The sequence below is a fragment of the Canis lupus genome, chromosome 29 (genome assembly GCF_048164855.1).
Source record: "Canis lupus baileyi chromosome 29, mCanLup2.hap1, whole genome shotgun sequence".
NCBI lineage: Eukaryota > Metazoa > Chordata > Mammalia > Carnivora > Canidae > Canis > Canis lupus.
Genome location: NC_132866.1, coordinates 39,203,172 through 39,218,708, shown reverse-complemented (window position 1 = coordinate 39,218,708; position 15,537 = coordinate 39,203,172). Strand labels below are relative to the sequence as shown.

General features: G+C 41.5%; 1 protein-coding gene across 10 annotated transcripts in view; it reads left to right on the top strand.

Annotated features, from left to right (window-relative positions):
- The window catches only part of MARCHF8 (membrane associated ring-CH-type finger 8), a 158,004-nt gene that overhangs the window by 131,679 nt on the left and 10,788 nt on the right, over window positions 1-15,537 (top strand). For all 10 annotated transcript variants that reach the window (XM_072806279.1, XM_072806275.1, XM_072806276.1 and 7 more), the window contains one exon: window positions 2,940-2,990. In XM_072806279.1, coding sequence (XP_072662380.1) covers window positions 2,940-2,990 — 51 coding nt within the window. The remainder of the gene's footprint in view (window positions 1-2,939; window positions 2,991-15,537) is intronic.

Here is a 15,537-nt window from a genome sequence, read left to right as displayed (position 1 = left end):
TGTTTGTCCATACTACTCATGAATGAGACTTAAATGGTTACAGATTTACCTGTTCTGCGGAAGGAAATACTCTCCACTCCCAGTGAGTGAATGAATGAATAAGATGAAGGAATGAAATTTCTGAATCTTCCGGTCTTTTAGAAATAGTCTTTGGTGACATTGCCAACACTTTGAACATACTTTATAGTTTTGTTCTTATCCTGTAACAAATTTGGGGAGACACAATGCAGTCCAAAGCAATTATGTATTAGGGAGGTCACTTCTTTCAAAGCAGGAAGATTAGGTAGGAAGTTATTTAAGAATTCCAAATGAGAAATGAAGAGAACATAAACCTAAGGCATTGACAGTAGACATATAAACGAGATTGAAGATTAGCATGATAAACGGTTCTCCACCCCCTCACTTTCAATCTGTAGGTGTCTTTGGGTCTAAAATGAGTCTCTTGTAAGCAACATATCTATGGGTCTTGTGTGTGTGTGTGTGTGTGTGTGTGTGTGTGTGTTTTATCCTTCCTGATACCCTGTGTTTTTTGATTGGAGCATTTAGTCCATTTACATTCAGAGTAATTATTGATAGATACGAATTTAGTACCATTGTATAACCTGTAAAGTCACTGGTCCTATAGATTGTCTCTGTTCTTTTCTGGTGTTTGTTGTTTCTGAGCTCTCTTTCCTGCTCAAAGGGTTGCCTTTAATATTTCTTGCAGAGCTGATTTAGTGTTCAGGAACTCCTTTAGTTTCTGCTTGTCCTGGAAACTGTTTAACTCTCCTATTCTGAAAGACAGCCTTGCTGGATAAAGCATATTTTTCCCATTTAGCATGTTGAATATATCATGCCACTTTCTTCTGGCATTTCAAGTTTCTTTGGACAGGTCTGCTGCTAACCTTATGTGTCTGCCCTTCTTGGTTAAGAACCTTTTGTCCCTAGCTGCTTTTTAGAATTCTCTATTTTTGTATTTTGCAAGTTTCACTCTGATATATCTTGATGTTGACCTGTTTTTGTTGAATTTGAGGGGAGTTTTCTGTGCCTCTTGGATTTGAATGCCTGTTTCCTTCCCCACATTAGGGAAGTTCTCACCTATTTGTTCAAGTAAACTTCCCCTTTTACCCATTCTTTTTCTGGGACTCCTATGATGCAGATATTTTTGTACTTTAATGGAATCACTGAATTCCCTAAATATGTATTTGTGACCTGATAGTTTTCTTTCCCTCTTCTTCTCAGCTTCATTATTTCCCGTAATTTAATTTTCTGTATCATCGACTCATTCCTCTGCTTCTTCCATCCTCATTGTAATTATATCCAATCAGTTTTGCATCTTACTTACAGCATTTTTTTATTTCAGTTTGACTAGTTTTTAGGTCTTTTATCTCTTCAGGGTCAGGGTTTCTCAGGTGTCTTCTCTGCCTTTTTTTCAAGCCCAGCTAGTATTCTTATGATTGTTGTTTTAAATTCTTGTTCAGATATATTGCTTATATTTGTTTTGAGCAAATCTCAGGCTGTGATTTCTTCTTGATATTTATTTTGGGGAAAACTCCTCTGTCTTGTCATTTTGTATAGGTTTCTGTCTATGTGTTATGAAATCTTGTAGTATTTCCTGCTTCTGAGAGTAGTGCTATATTAAGGGATCATGCACTGTCCAGGGCCTGGTGCTTCAGGAAGTGTTTCTGGTGTATGCTGTGTGCATTCTTCTATGCTGTTTTGGCTGCTCTTTCCCACAGTCCTCTGCAGAGTTCCTCCTTGCTTGCAATGGTGGGGAGTGTTTGGACTTTAAGTGTGCTTTGATTTGTTTGTTAAAATAAGCCTGATTTTTTAAAAAAGTGTGATCCAAAAAAAAGAGAAAAGGAAAAAGAATTTAAAAAGCAAACAAACAAAAAACTGTAGGCCTGATTCTGAAGACAAAAGAAAGAAAGCCTGGTCCTTTTTCCACCAGAACTGAAGCTGATGATTTGGAGCACTGTATGAGTAGACTTGATACAAGCAGGGGGGCTGTGTTGGTCCTCTAGGGGGGAGGCCTACTACACTGGTGGCTCACAGTCAGACATGCCCTAGTAAAGATGCCCTTGCTGGTACAGGGGATGGGGGTGGTGTAAGTGGCTCCAGCCTCCCTTGGGGATACTGTGTTGCTTGCTGAAGTCCAACCATGTTAGGGGGTGGGGTTGAGGAGTGGAGATTGGAGATTGAGAGATATTAAAGTGGAAGAATTTGATATAAGACTTTGTGACTAAAGAAACAGGCTTGAGGGAATTTGATATAAGACTTTGTGACTTGGGGATCCCTGGGTGGCGCAGCGGTTTGGCGCCTGCCTTTGGCCCAGGGCGCGATCCTGGAGACCCGGGATCGAATCCCACGTTGGGCTCCCGGTGCATGGAGCCTGCTTCTCCCTCTGCCTGTGTCTCTGCCTCTCTCTCGCTCTCTCTCTCTTTCTCTCTCTGTGACTATCATAAATAAATAAAAATTTTTAAAAAAGGTTTTTTTTTTAAAAAAAAAAAAAAGACTTTGTGACTAAAGAAACAGGCTTGAGGTAATAGATGTGAGCTATGGGATGTCCCTGTTGAGTACCTAACACTTTGATAGCCAAATGACCTGGGTGGGATCAGCTATCCCACTTTCTGGTCCTTGATCCTACCATGGCTCCTCACATTACGGAGTGATAAAGCTGAACATGGAGTTTTTCGCCTCTGAACCTCCATTTGAATGTGTCTTAAGATATTTATAGCCCTTTCATTTTTAGTTAATTCCAAATTCCTGTTCTTATTATGTTCTTTTAAGGCAAGAACTACTATTTTATTCATTTTTGCTAGTACATAGTAGTTTGCACTTAGCAAATTCTAGTTGAGGGAATGATTGTCAGTAGGATTGTTACAATTAATTGTTCTCTGCACAATTTAATCACCTGTTTGATTTTCTTGATATTTAACACTTCTTTGATTTTCTTGCAGAATGAGAAGACTTTGGGACATTCCATGAGTCATTCAAGTAACATTTCTAAGGTAGAGTGCCAGTGAAGTATGTTATATTCATAGTTTGGGGTTTGGTTTCTTCTATCTTCCATGTTTTATACACTTTTCGTTTTATGACGCAAAGTTATTGATACAGTTCTTTAATCTGCTCTAGGACTATATAACAAGGTGCATGGCAGCTATGTTTTTCTAGTGAGGCAGTTTTGAGTGTATATTGAGGTTAATGACTAATGGGAGAAAACCCTATTTCTTCCAGTAGAAATCATTTACTCTCAGGTTAAAAAAATTTCAGTCACTAGAGCATCTCTCCCCTCAGGAATGCATTTGACTGACTAATAAAAAGCCAACTCTGGTGGCCTAAATAATTATGGATTTATGTGGTTCTGATGACAAAGTATGTCTGGAGGTAGATGGTTCAAGGCTGATGCAGTTACTCAGGTGTTGTCAGGGACTCAGGCACTTTCTGTCCTCTCTCTGCCACCATCCTTAGCACATTGTTATCCTCATGCTTTAGTACCTCATGGTTTCAAGATGGGAGCTGGACCTCTAGGTACCGTGGCTATGGCCTTGGCAGGAATAAGAAGAATGATGAACAGTGGAGGGGTCTGTCAGCTGTGAGTGATCCTTTTCAGCAGGAAGGCAAAAAGCTTTCCCAGAATCCCCACCCAGCTGCCTGACTTCTGCTTACACTTCACTGACCAGAACTGGATCACAGAGCTACCTCCAGCTGGAAGATGGCTAGGAAAATGAGGGCTGAGAGAGTGAATTGGCCATGCAACAGCACCTGACACTCCTGTGGTGTAGTCACTCGACTAGCCTGTCAGGAGCATAATAGCTGCTATGGGTGACCCGGGAGGCAGCAGACAAACGTATTTGCATGCACTGCTCATTTCTCAGCCTGGACATGGGCTCCAGCCAACCTGTTGTCCATCATGCAGTATGTCCATGTAGGTTCCTTGCAGAGATGGGCCTTCTCTCCATGTCTATGTCAGCTGGCCAAACATTGACACAGATCCCAACAGGAAGATCTGAACAGATCTGAACATAACCTGCTCTGCTGTCTCAGGCCTCCTAAGTACTCAGAAATAAATAGCTATATGATGTGTCATTTTAATTTACAAACTATGCAGATACTCTCATCTGTATCACCTTTTTTTTTTTTTTTCCCTAACTAAAAGTAGAATCTATCAAATCCTTTGAGACAATCAGTCTGTTCCTGGACATATTTCTGATCTCACCATATCATCCATCCACTTAATTTTGCATAAAAAGAAAAGTCCATAGTGCTCAGTATGACTTTGAAGGTCATTTAGGTTGTTCTTTGGTACATTCCTGATCTGACCCTCCTACCCCCCTACCCCCCTCCGAACAGTCTTTCAAAACCTAGGCTTTGATCGTCTCAAATAAATACCTTTCAACAAATAATCCCTCCTGTTTCAACCTCCATTTCTTTCCTTTTGCTGTTCATTCAGCTAGGGGTTAATAGAACTGTGTAGTGGTATACATCATTACTGTCTGAGTTAAATGGCCAATTTGCCCTACCCCCATTTGAAGAGCAGTCCAACATTTAAGAATTGAGAAAAATGAGAAGATGCAGATCCATATGGCATTGTCTGGTTAAGTTGAATTAATCATTTTAAAAGCATGTAGTAACACTCATTGCCTTGCCCTAATGGTGGCAGCAGTTCTGAAGGAGGGCATCACCCTGTGCCTCAAATGTATGTTTGTTTATGATTTTAGTAAGATTTTACTTGAAGGAAAGTTTCTTCCTCTAGTTTTTTTTTTTTTTTTTTTTTAAAGCTTGTAAATTACTGGCTTACAGTATCTATAGGAAACATCATATGGACTTGGTGCAGGTTGGGTTGTGATATTCTGAATTGCTCTGTGATAGTTTTGGGGTTAAATGGACAATGTTTTACTAACCATGTAACTCTGAGGAAGGATGCTTCTTTGAACTTTAATTTCCTGATGAATAAAATTAGAGAATAACAACATTTAGGGTTGTTGTGAATCTTGGGGATAATGTTTGCAAGGAACCCTAAGGCTGTTCCCTCATTTTGCAGTTAATCAGTGAACTAACTGTAGTCAAAATTTGTTGAACCCTGCTGATCTTAGGTTGATTGGGGCATGGTAGTCCTTGATGACAGCTATTATTATTACTGATAAAAGACAGGGCTATATACATTAAATATCACCTGGGGTGGAAATTAAGACATCTACTAAAACCCCTGCCCTTTCCTTTCTTCCTTCTTGCATACGTTTTTATTGTGTGTTCTTTGTACCAGGCATGGAGCTGGGTACCAGCATAAAATGATGAGGGAAACAAACGTGGCCAATGACGGGGTGCTTTCCTGTGGGCAAGGTTGGAGTTTTCTAAAAAAGCAATTTTAGCTTCACACTTTTAACACTTTTAGAAACAGGGTAACCATGAAAGCCTCAAAGCTTCCTGCCACAGAGTTGTGCCAAGAAGATTGGTGTCTTCTATTTTCAAAGCAGGAATTCCTGCTCCCTGAACTGGGCCTAGAGGGAAATCTCAGGAGTGGGGTGTTGTGTTGTGTTGTGTTGTGTTGTACACACATTACTTCCACTGAACCGGCAGCATGAAATTTTGTTGCAGAATGTACCCCGCTGTAATAAGAAAGTTGTGTTATATAGAGTTAGTTGTTAGGCATGAACAGTTCTGTGGGCCGGCCTCTGGGAGGGGAGGACTGCTATGAAAGATAATTTTGTTTTTGAGAATGCAGTTCTTTCTTGCAACATTTATAAAATGAGCCTGTCGTTTGAGGCCACTTTAGGCCATGGCACATAAAGCTGTGTCTTCTGTGTCGTAGACATAATTAAGCAGATGCTTTGTACCTTTGAGATAGAAGATGCAAAAAAAGGTTAGAGCCCAAACATGTTTTACGCTCCCTGAAATCACCATTGTCTCTCTGGGGAGACTTTCTGCTTACTCAGCTGCCAACTGGGTTCAGTGTGTTGGTTTGTGGCCAGTGTGCATTATGCTCCTGCAGCTTACCACTTCCTGGTAACTGACGTTCCATGAAGTTAGAGGTTGAGAGCAGGTAAAAATGAACCTTCTATCTGTCTTCTAGTGTTCCATCTAGATTTTGTTATAGAGGGATGGGGTGTTTCATTCAATATTTGTTGGAGGCTCCCCATGTTTTGTTGTGGCCTCAAAAACCACACTCCCCTTTCAAAGAAATAAGCAGACAGGTTAGATGGGATGTGTGAAAGGATGCTAGATGGCTCATCTGTCTTTAAAATGGGCATCCAGGTGCTATCCTCTTGGAGAGTTAAATTAAGGAAGAATAGAACATTTAAGCAGTTTTGATTGCAAAATCTTCAGCCAGTACTTTGTTTTGTATTAATGGTAATGACATTAAGAGGGTATCTATCATTTATTGAGAGTCTATTAGAAGTGCAAGTTTTCCTGAAATTTGTCACCTCATTCTAGTGATCCATCCTAATCACCTAAGTGGTCACCTTTTCCTGTTGTATTTCAACAGAGCACTCCTTAAGTTTTTATTAATTTTTTTCTGGTGCCCCTTCACCCCACAAATAAGTTCCATGAAGTTAGGGCTGTGTTTTGTTTACTCATAAATATTCAGAGCCAAGGATAGACCGTAGCTCTGGAGCAGCTCAGTACATGATTGTGGAGTGAATGTTTGCATTGTGTTGTGTAAGACACTTTATATCTATCCCATTGTTCCTCTCCATCGTCACAGCCATGTCCTGGGCCCAAGCCTCCTAGACTACTGCAGTAGCTTTCCAAGAATCTGCCTACATTCTTGCAACCTCCCAAATCAGCCTCCACCCCAGCAACCAGGTAAATAGTATCCTGATGTTTCTCTTTTTAAGCCTTCAGTGGCTTCTTATTGCATTTAGAATAAGATTCAAACTTCTACTTTGATGTTCCAAATCTGAGGTGATCTGGTCCTAGCCACAGGGACACTCATCATTTAAAGCACTTACCATGGTTTATGATGATATTGTAGCAATATGTGGCCAATCCTTTATTATTTTTTTAAAGAAGTAGCAGAATTGCCCTCTGGAAAAGACCTGTTCTGGTGACTGAATGCCTAGAGAAGCTGAGGTGTGATGAGACCTCACAAAGACGGGCATTTGAACGCAACTCCATGTAGCCCCACCTTGACCTTTGTCCTGCTGAGGGGTCCTTGATCCTGCGAGCCAGCAGTGTTCCCCCGACAGCAGCCATCTATACCCAACCCTCACCCTACGCACTACCCATGCTGCTCTTGCATCATTTTCTTTCAACTGACTTACTCTACTTAATTAAATTTGTTTGCAGTGAGAATTTTTTATCCCTGTATGACATCTGAGATCACATTTTCAATTTGCTAGTTTTTTGATGTGAAATCAAAACATAGCTGTCAGAAATAATGTTCTTTGTTATGTCACCTGAACTCTGACTCTGTCACCCACCATGGCTCCTGATTTTGCTCTTTGTGAACTAGCACTCAGACAGACAAGGGCATTTGGGAGGCTATGTGGTGGAGAGAAGAGGGGGAGAGGAACGTGTCTCTGCAGCAGGCGTATGATGTGCCACATCTGGCTGTCAGGTGGCTGTCACTCCCAGGATAATTTGGAGCTTGGGCTGATGAAAGGAATGCAGTGAGGTACTGTGCACAGCCTCAGCATGAACTCAGGTGATCAGAGTGAGGTGGTATGCTCCCCAATTCAGGGGAACCATATCACAGTTGCCTCCACCTAAAGGCTCTCTCATTGCTTGGCACAAGATATTCTTGGCATGATTTATCCTCATCTGTAACATAGACAAGGGGGTCCAGTGCAGCATATACAAGGATTAACATGAGTTCAGATTTCACTGTGCTCTGAAAGCTGAACCAGGGAAGAGATGGGTAAGCAGACCTTCAGAAAACATGGGCAGATGGAGAGAATTATTATGAAGGTAGAAGACATGGGGCTGAGGTGGAGCATGACAAGGAACCAGATTTTAGAAGGGCATCTTGGGGAAGTTGTGGCAGAGGAGGGGCTACTTAAAGCAGGACATAAACAGTGAAAAGGAGCCAACCAGGATGGAATTAAATTGTAGAAAACTGGGGCACCTGGGTGGCTCAGTGTTTGAGTGTTTACCTTCGGCTCAGGTGGTGATCCCAGGGTCTTGGGATCAAGTCCCTTATTGGGCTCCCTGCAGAGAGCCTGCTTCTCTGCCGATGTCTCTGCCTCTCTGTCTGTGCCTCTCATGAATAAATAAATGAAATGTTTTTTTTTTTTTAAATTGTATGAAACCAGTTGTCACATCTCTGAGAAATCCAAAATAGTAAGTAGAAATGAAAGGCAGATGTACTGAGAATGATGACCCGTCATAGCTGCCCAATTCCTGGGTGCCAGGGGCATTGTAGTGAGGATTACTGTATATTAGCCTAAAATTCCTTAGAGGAGGGTTGCCATTCCCTGGGGATACTTGAACTCACTCAGTCCCACTGGAATTTTTTTAGGCACCAGGAATATGTTTAGGCCAGGCTCATTGTTGGGGCTGGACTTTCTAGAGCCTCTGCTCAAGCCTCTCATAGCACACAGACATGGTTATTAGTTTACCTCAAGGGAAGTTTTTTCATGGATCCTGAGAATTAGTCTTGGTCCAGGTGATACAATTTCTCGAGCAAGTTCATGATTGGTAGCACTTAGAAGGAGATGGTAGTGGTGAGCTAGACGTACATCATGAAAACTGCTGCATGGGTACCGTCCTTTTTATAGCCAGGCAGTTAGTCTTACTAGACTCTGACATTTGCTAAGACTGGTACCTAGTAGAATATTTTAGAATAGCTTAGAATAGAAATAATTTTATTTAGATACCATGAGTATATGTGCCTCTGGTTAATCAGGTATTTCCGGGAACAAGTCAGACTAGACCTGTTTAACAAGCCCTTAAAATTATTGCTATGCTAGTTTGGCAAGCAAATCTGAGTGAATTTAAGCTTTGGCACTCCTAGATCTCGTGAATATTTTCTAGTGATTGCTGCCATTAGATAGGAATGACTTATAGTAGAATGTCATGTGTAGATGTAAATACAGCCTTAGGAGGGGGGTTCACAGGCTGTGGTATGGTTGTCAAGACCAATGTCTGCTTCTCTGTGTTTCTGGAATAAAAAATTGACCGGTGACAGACTTAAGTTGCTCAGACTTATAGGTAAAGTATAAGCCAAAATATGCCTTTCTTAATTTGAAGAAAACATCTATCCCAAAGATAAGATACTTTCCTGTGGCAGAAACAGGGGAATGACTTGGAGAAGTTGAGTGGCATCACGAACATGGTGTAGCCTCACTTTGGATTCTGATGGAGTGCCATGGGTGCTGTTGTACTGTTTGGCTCACCTTTTGCAGAGATTGACCATATTTCTATATATTTTTTTCTTCTGACTGCTTACAATTTAGTTTTTGGCTAAAGCTTTAGGCCAGTGGTTTTCAAAATTTGGTTTTGCATAGTCTTGAGGGGGAAGGGGCAAGGTTAAAACCAGTTGCATAATAATACTAGCAGATGATTTAATTGCCTTTTTTCACTCTTACTCTCTCATGAGTGTACAATGGAGCTTCCAGGGGCTGTGTAGCATGTGAGATGGCATCTTTTCTCCAACACTAGTGGAATATGTGCTGGTAACATTGTGTTTTAACCTTTCTTTTCTAGAGAGAGAGAGGATAACAACAACAACAAAAACGAGTATGGGAGGAGGAGGGAGGGAGGGAGAGGGAAAGAGAGAATCTTAAGCAAGATTCACACCCAGTGTGAAGCCAGACTCGGGGCTCAATCTAATGACGCTGAGATCATTACCTGAACTGAAATCAGGAGTTGGACACTTAACTAAGTCACCTAGGTGCCCCTTTTAAAGTTTTCTAATATAGTAAAGATTGGTTGATGTAACCCACATAAACACAAGCTCTTTGGGGGCCTCAGTAATTTTTTAAAGCATATAGGGGTCCTGAGACCAACAAGTTTGAGAACCTGTTTTACACCTATGAATAGGCAGTCATTCCAGAGTGCACTTGTTTTTTATTCATTAAACAGCTCTTCCTTTAATACCTACTGTGTACCAGGCTAGGCTAAACAGCAGATTCCGAGTTAGCATATTATTCCAGAAACCTGGAAACATTTTTTTATAAACCTTGATAAGTGCTATGAAAGAAAAGAACAGGGTTACAAGGATAGTGAAATGCCCCTTTTGAGGAGAAATCTGAGGAGGGGTTGGTCATGCTGGATGGAGTATGGAGCATTACCCAGAAGGAACAAGGGAGTGTGGAGTGCTGGGTGACCCAACACCATGATTTTGGGTCTTTTTATGTTTACGCTTGTACTTTCTGGGAATGTGAAGCTATCTTTGCTCAGAAATCATTGCCTTCAATGTAATTTCTTGAAAACCAGCTATATTTGTAAGGTTTCCAGCAATAGCTAAAAGCCTGCTTTGGAAAATGAGCTATGAAAAGGTCCCTTCAGTTACTGCTTTGTCTCTAACAGTGCTGTGATATATGCCCCTCATTGTGCTGGGGATATATTATTATTCACATAATTCTAATTCTCTCTAAAAGGCCACCATAGAAAAGAATTCAGTGTTAGCACTATTTGCTAGGCAATGCTGGGAGTCATTTATAATGGACCTCATTTGAGAATTCAGTAGTTTTTATTGTACACTCTCCTCCATGAATCCTATATTGTATATATCCTATATTTACTTTCTTAATGGTCAGTTTTAATTAATTGCCATTGTGAAAGCATGTTCTTGGCACAGCCCTTCATCAAGAGTCAACATGTATTTATCAGAGCAGCCACAGAACTGGCCTCTCCTTCAATTGTAGCTCATTATTGAAGTTGAATACAACTGGTTATTTATAGAAATCAGAGTCTCTCATAAGGAAGCATTTTTTTTTTCCACAGAGCAACTTCTGTACTAAGCAGAAAGTTTGCTGAAATGCAATCTCAGTCTGTATTGCAGCATCTAAACACCAAGTTAGACTTTATTTGGCTTTATTTCTGTGAAGTCAGGCCTGCTGAGCTGGCAGTAAGGAGCAGATTATTATCTCTTGGTTTGGGATAGCAGTAGCATTAAGTAATGTACTGAGCAGTAAGTAAATGTCAGGTGGTCTGGTAAGCACCATTTCTAAAGTACCCCACTATGATGCCCAGAACCTGTGTATATGATGAGGCATTGTTCCCATCATATTATGTTGTATGAATGTAATCACATGAGCTTTTAAAAGCAGAGCACTTTCTCTAACTGGTGGCAGAAGAAGACAGAGAAATAAGAGTGGGCTTGAGAATGGGGAGGGATTGATGAGGAATGCAGGTGGCCCCTGCCTCACAGCCTGCAAGGAACTGCACCTGCCAACCATCTGTGTGAATGTGGAAGTATATTCTTCCCTGGAGCTTTTGGAAAGAAGAGAGACCCTGAGCAGAGGACCTCATCACACAGTGTGTCAGATTAAAAATTTGTGTAGTTTTAAGCCACTAAGCTTGTGGTACTTTATTACACAGTAGTAGAAATCTAATATAGGTGGAAACACTGTCCTTAGAGAGAAAAGCCCTTCTGGCTTGGGCACTGTCAGACTGTCACCTCTGAAACCTCTGTGCTGATGATGTCAAATGCTCTCTTAAGCCATCTTCTTCTTATTATTTTGATATTTTGTATTCATTAGAAATACAATACTGTAATGACTTTTGAATTATTTTGACTGATTGTTGGTAAGAAATAGTTTTTACATTGAAAGTTTATTCACAAACACAACTGAAAAAAAAATACCTCCAAAAGACTTAATCCATAGGATGTCAGATGCTTTCTGACATCTTCTATTTTATTTCATTTTTTAAAAATGTAGATAAATACCCACCATTTGCTTCAACGTGGATGGAACTGGAGGGTATTATGCTGAGTGAAGTAAGTCAGTCGGAGAAGGACAAACATTATATGTTCTCATTCATTTGGGGAATATAAATAATAGTGAAAGGGAATATAAGGGAAGGGAGAAGAAATGTGTGGGCAATATCAGAAAGGGAGACAGAATATAAAGACTGCTAACTCTGGGAAACGAACTAGGGCGGGGGGTGGGAGTGAATGGGTGACGGGCACTGGAGGGTTATTCTGTATGTTAGTAAATTGAACACCAATAAAAAATAAATTAAAATAAAAAGAAAAAAAAATAAATAAAAATGTAGATAATGACTCAGTAAATTAGTTTCTTCACTGATTTTTCCCAGAGTTGGAAAATCAAAACAGTTGGTTGTGCTTCTGTAGTTTTATTTTATTTCTTAAACTTTTAATCACATGTTATTTTATTTTATTTTTTTTTAATTTATTTTTTATTGGTGTTCAATTTACCAACATACAGAATAACCCCCAGTGCCCGTCACCCATTCACCCCCACCCCCCGCCCTCCTCCCCTTCCACCACCCCTAGTTCGTTTCCCAGAGTTAGCAGTCTTTACGTTCTGTCTCCCTTTCTGATATTTCCCACACATTTCTTCTCCCTTCCCTTATATTCCCTTTCACTATTATTTATATTCCCCAAATGAATGAGAACATATAATGTTTGTCCTTCTCCGACTGACTTACTTACATGTTATTTTAAAAATGAATTTGTCATTAGGAAATAAGTGTTCATGGTAAAAGTGGTATAATGGTTGGGAAGGGTCTCCATTGAAGTACTTGTTTCTCCTGCCCAGGGTCCCTGATCTCTTTCCATGTTTCAGAGGAAACAAATCACTATTAGGAGCCTTGAAGTGTGTACTCTTCCATGTGGGCCAGCACACATAGCATGGCTCTCCCCTCTGCCTGTTCCCTCCGTGTCCCCAGTATGGGGCATAACAGTACCTTTCCCTTCTTTTAATGACTACCCAGTGTTGTACTATCAATGTGCCAGTATTGACTCAGTCAACCTCAGGCCCATGGGCACTGAAGTTATGCCAAGCAATTTCTCCCACAAACAGTGCTGAACAAACCTATTTGTGCATAGGTGTGAGGATGAATTCCTGAAAGAATTCCTGTAACAAAGTGAATGTGCATTGTAATTTAGAGAGCAATTGCCAAATTGCCATCTTACGGAGTTAAGCAATTTGCTTTTCTACCAGCAGTGTATAAGCATGGCTGTTTTCCCACACTTTTGCCGACACGGGTATTAGGTAATTAAAAAAACAACAACAGGTATACTGCAATGTAGTTTTAATTTGTATTTTCATTGTAAGAGAGGTTAAGCATCTTTTCATGTTTTAAGAGCCATCTGTACTTCCTTTCCCCATTTTTTTCTATCAAGTTTGAGGTTGCTTGTCTCTTCCCCTCCTTATCCAGTCCATCTTCAAATTGCTTCTGGCTTAAAAGCAAACCATTTCTTGTGGCCCTGTTGATGTAAATCAGATGGGTGTATTCACTTTTGTTAGGGACACGAGACCCCAGATGTTTAAAAGTAACATTGTCCATAATGAAAAGAAGACCCACTGAGGATTTACAGCAGAGAAGGAGGGATGGGAAGAGGGTGGTAGTAGGGAATGTGGTTGAGAAGTAACATCCTCCTCAACCCACCTCCGCCTCAGACTGGGGTGCCCCCACCCCAGGCTTCCCTCCACCACCTCCAGCCATCAGGGGCTCCAGCACTGTTGCCACCACACCAGGGCCTGGGGCAACCCCAGCTGGGGCCCCCCCTCCTGCACCCGCCACCTGCTTGGTCCTGGCCCACACAGTTTCCCCCGAGAGCTCTGCTGCCAGGTCAGATGCTGCTGAGCAGGGGTCCCCGGGGCCCGGATCCCCAGCCGGGCCTGCAGCCCAGCGTCATGGAGGACGACATCCTCATGGATCTCATCTGAACCCCCGACACCCAATAAAGTTCCTTCTAACACACACACACACACACACAAAGGTTAGAAAGCAAGGGAAGGAATTGAAGCAAAAGGAGAGTTGAGGAAGGTACGCTGGTGTCCTGTAGTGAGTAAGTCCCTCTGATGTGAAATTGGTAAGTTCCTGGCATGGAATGAGAAATGGACTTGATGAGCCTGTTATGATAGCCCTTTCAATGGCAGTGAGTTCTCACAAAAGGAAATGTCAGCTTCTACAGAGTAGATGGAAAGTTTTCATTTGGTTGTTTTTGGCAGCCTTGCTAAAATAATTGAAAACAGTAAATCTGATAGGAAAAACAACCACTAAGTGACTTGAGTACTGCAAGACAAATTCTCTAAAATTGTCATTCCTAAGAAATAAAATCATCTAGGATTTAGGCCTAGATGGAATCCAGAGGTTTGTTTGCATAATTGATTATGACATCTTAACAAGAGGGGATTTTTACAAACATTTTTTTGTAGTGAGATTACTTTTCATTCCTTTTCATGACCAGGAAGTCTCTTGTTTGAGAACCAACAAAGAACTTCAGGAACATAGGACTTTAGTTTTTTCGACATACATGAATTTTCTCATTGTGGACATTTACACATCCTTTTATCAGCAACAGTCCTGTGTGGCCTCATCTCGTAGAGGAGGGAGGGCACTCTCCTTTTCCCCTAAGGCCGGTACTGCTGGCCTGTAGCCTGCCCTGCGCCACCTGCCCTCTGCCCTCAGGATGAATGGGAGAGCTGTCCAGTGTGCCAAGCCTCTGAGAGGGGACTGCTGGCTCCTGACTTAGCTTGACTTCCCCAACTGGACCCTGGCACTGTATTTGTAGGCTTCGTTTTGTCCTTGCTGTGGATGATCAGTCCAGTTGTTTCAATCCTCATTGGTAGGTTGACAGATTTTACCCTGCTTGATGCCAGCAACAAGTTAAGCTCTTTAAAATTATTGATGCTATGCTTTGGTGATCATTTTACATGTGGACTGGTCCTGAATTTCAACATGGGCTCCCCTTTATCTGGAAACAGCAGGAGCCTCTTATGAGATCTGTGATGGCCTCACAAATCATGTTCGTTTCTCATTCTTACTGGAGAAGGAGTCAGCCAGGATAAGGCATTTGTTGGTTTGTATTTATATAAAACAACAGAAAGTAGATTTAAAAAATATCCTCATGATTTAATAAGAAGAGAAAATTGGGAGGCTTGTTGAAGCTTGGATGTTACCTGCTGCAAGTGTCTCATGATATTTTTGTGGAATTGGAGAGGATGACATGAGCCCAGGGACACAGACTGAGGATGCTGAGACTATTCCTTTTTTTCTGAATAAGCAGATCAGAGACTTGGGACTGCTGCCACCAGCTCACAGGCATGATGCTTTACTGCAAGTACACACATGACAGTATGAGTTCCCAGGGGTCCACCTGAGACATGAAATTCATGGGAAAATGATTCCCCGCCCTGTTGTATGTGTGGACTGCAGCTCCTTCCTTAGTGCAGGGCTTGTTCTGCCCTGAGGCTCTTCCCTCCTGCCTCCCAAGTACTCCCCTGTTCTGGGCGAATGATGATGTGATCATTACCCCAGACTTCCCCCCTCCCTTATTTTTTTTTTAAGATTTTTATTTATTTATTCATCAGAGAGAGAGAAAGAGGCAGAGACAGGGAGAGGGAGAAGCAGGCTCCCTGCAAGGAGCCAGATCCAGGGATCACACCCTCAGCCGAAGGCAGAACTCAACCACTGAGC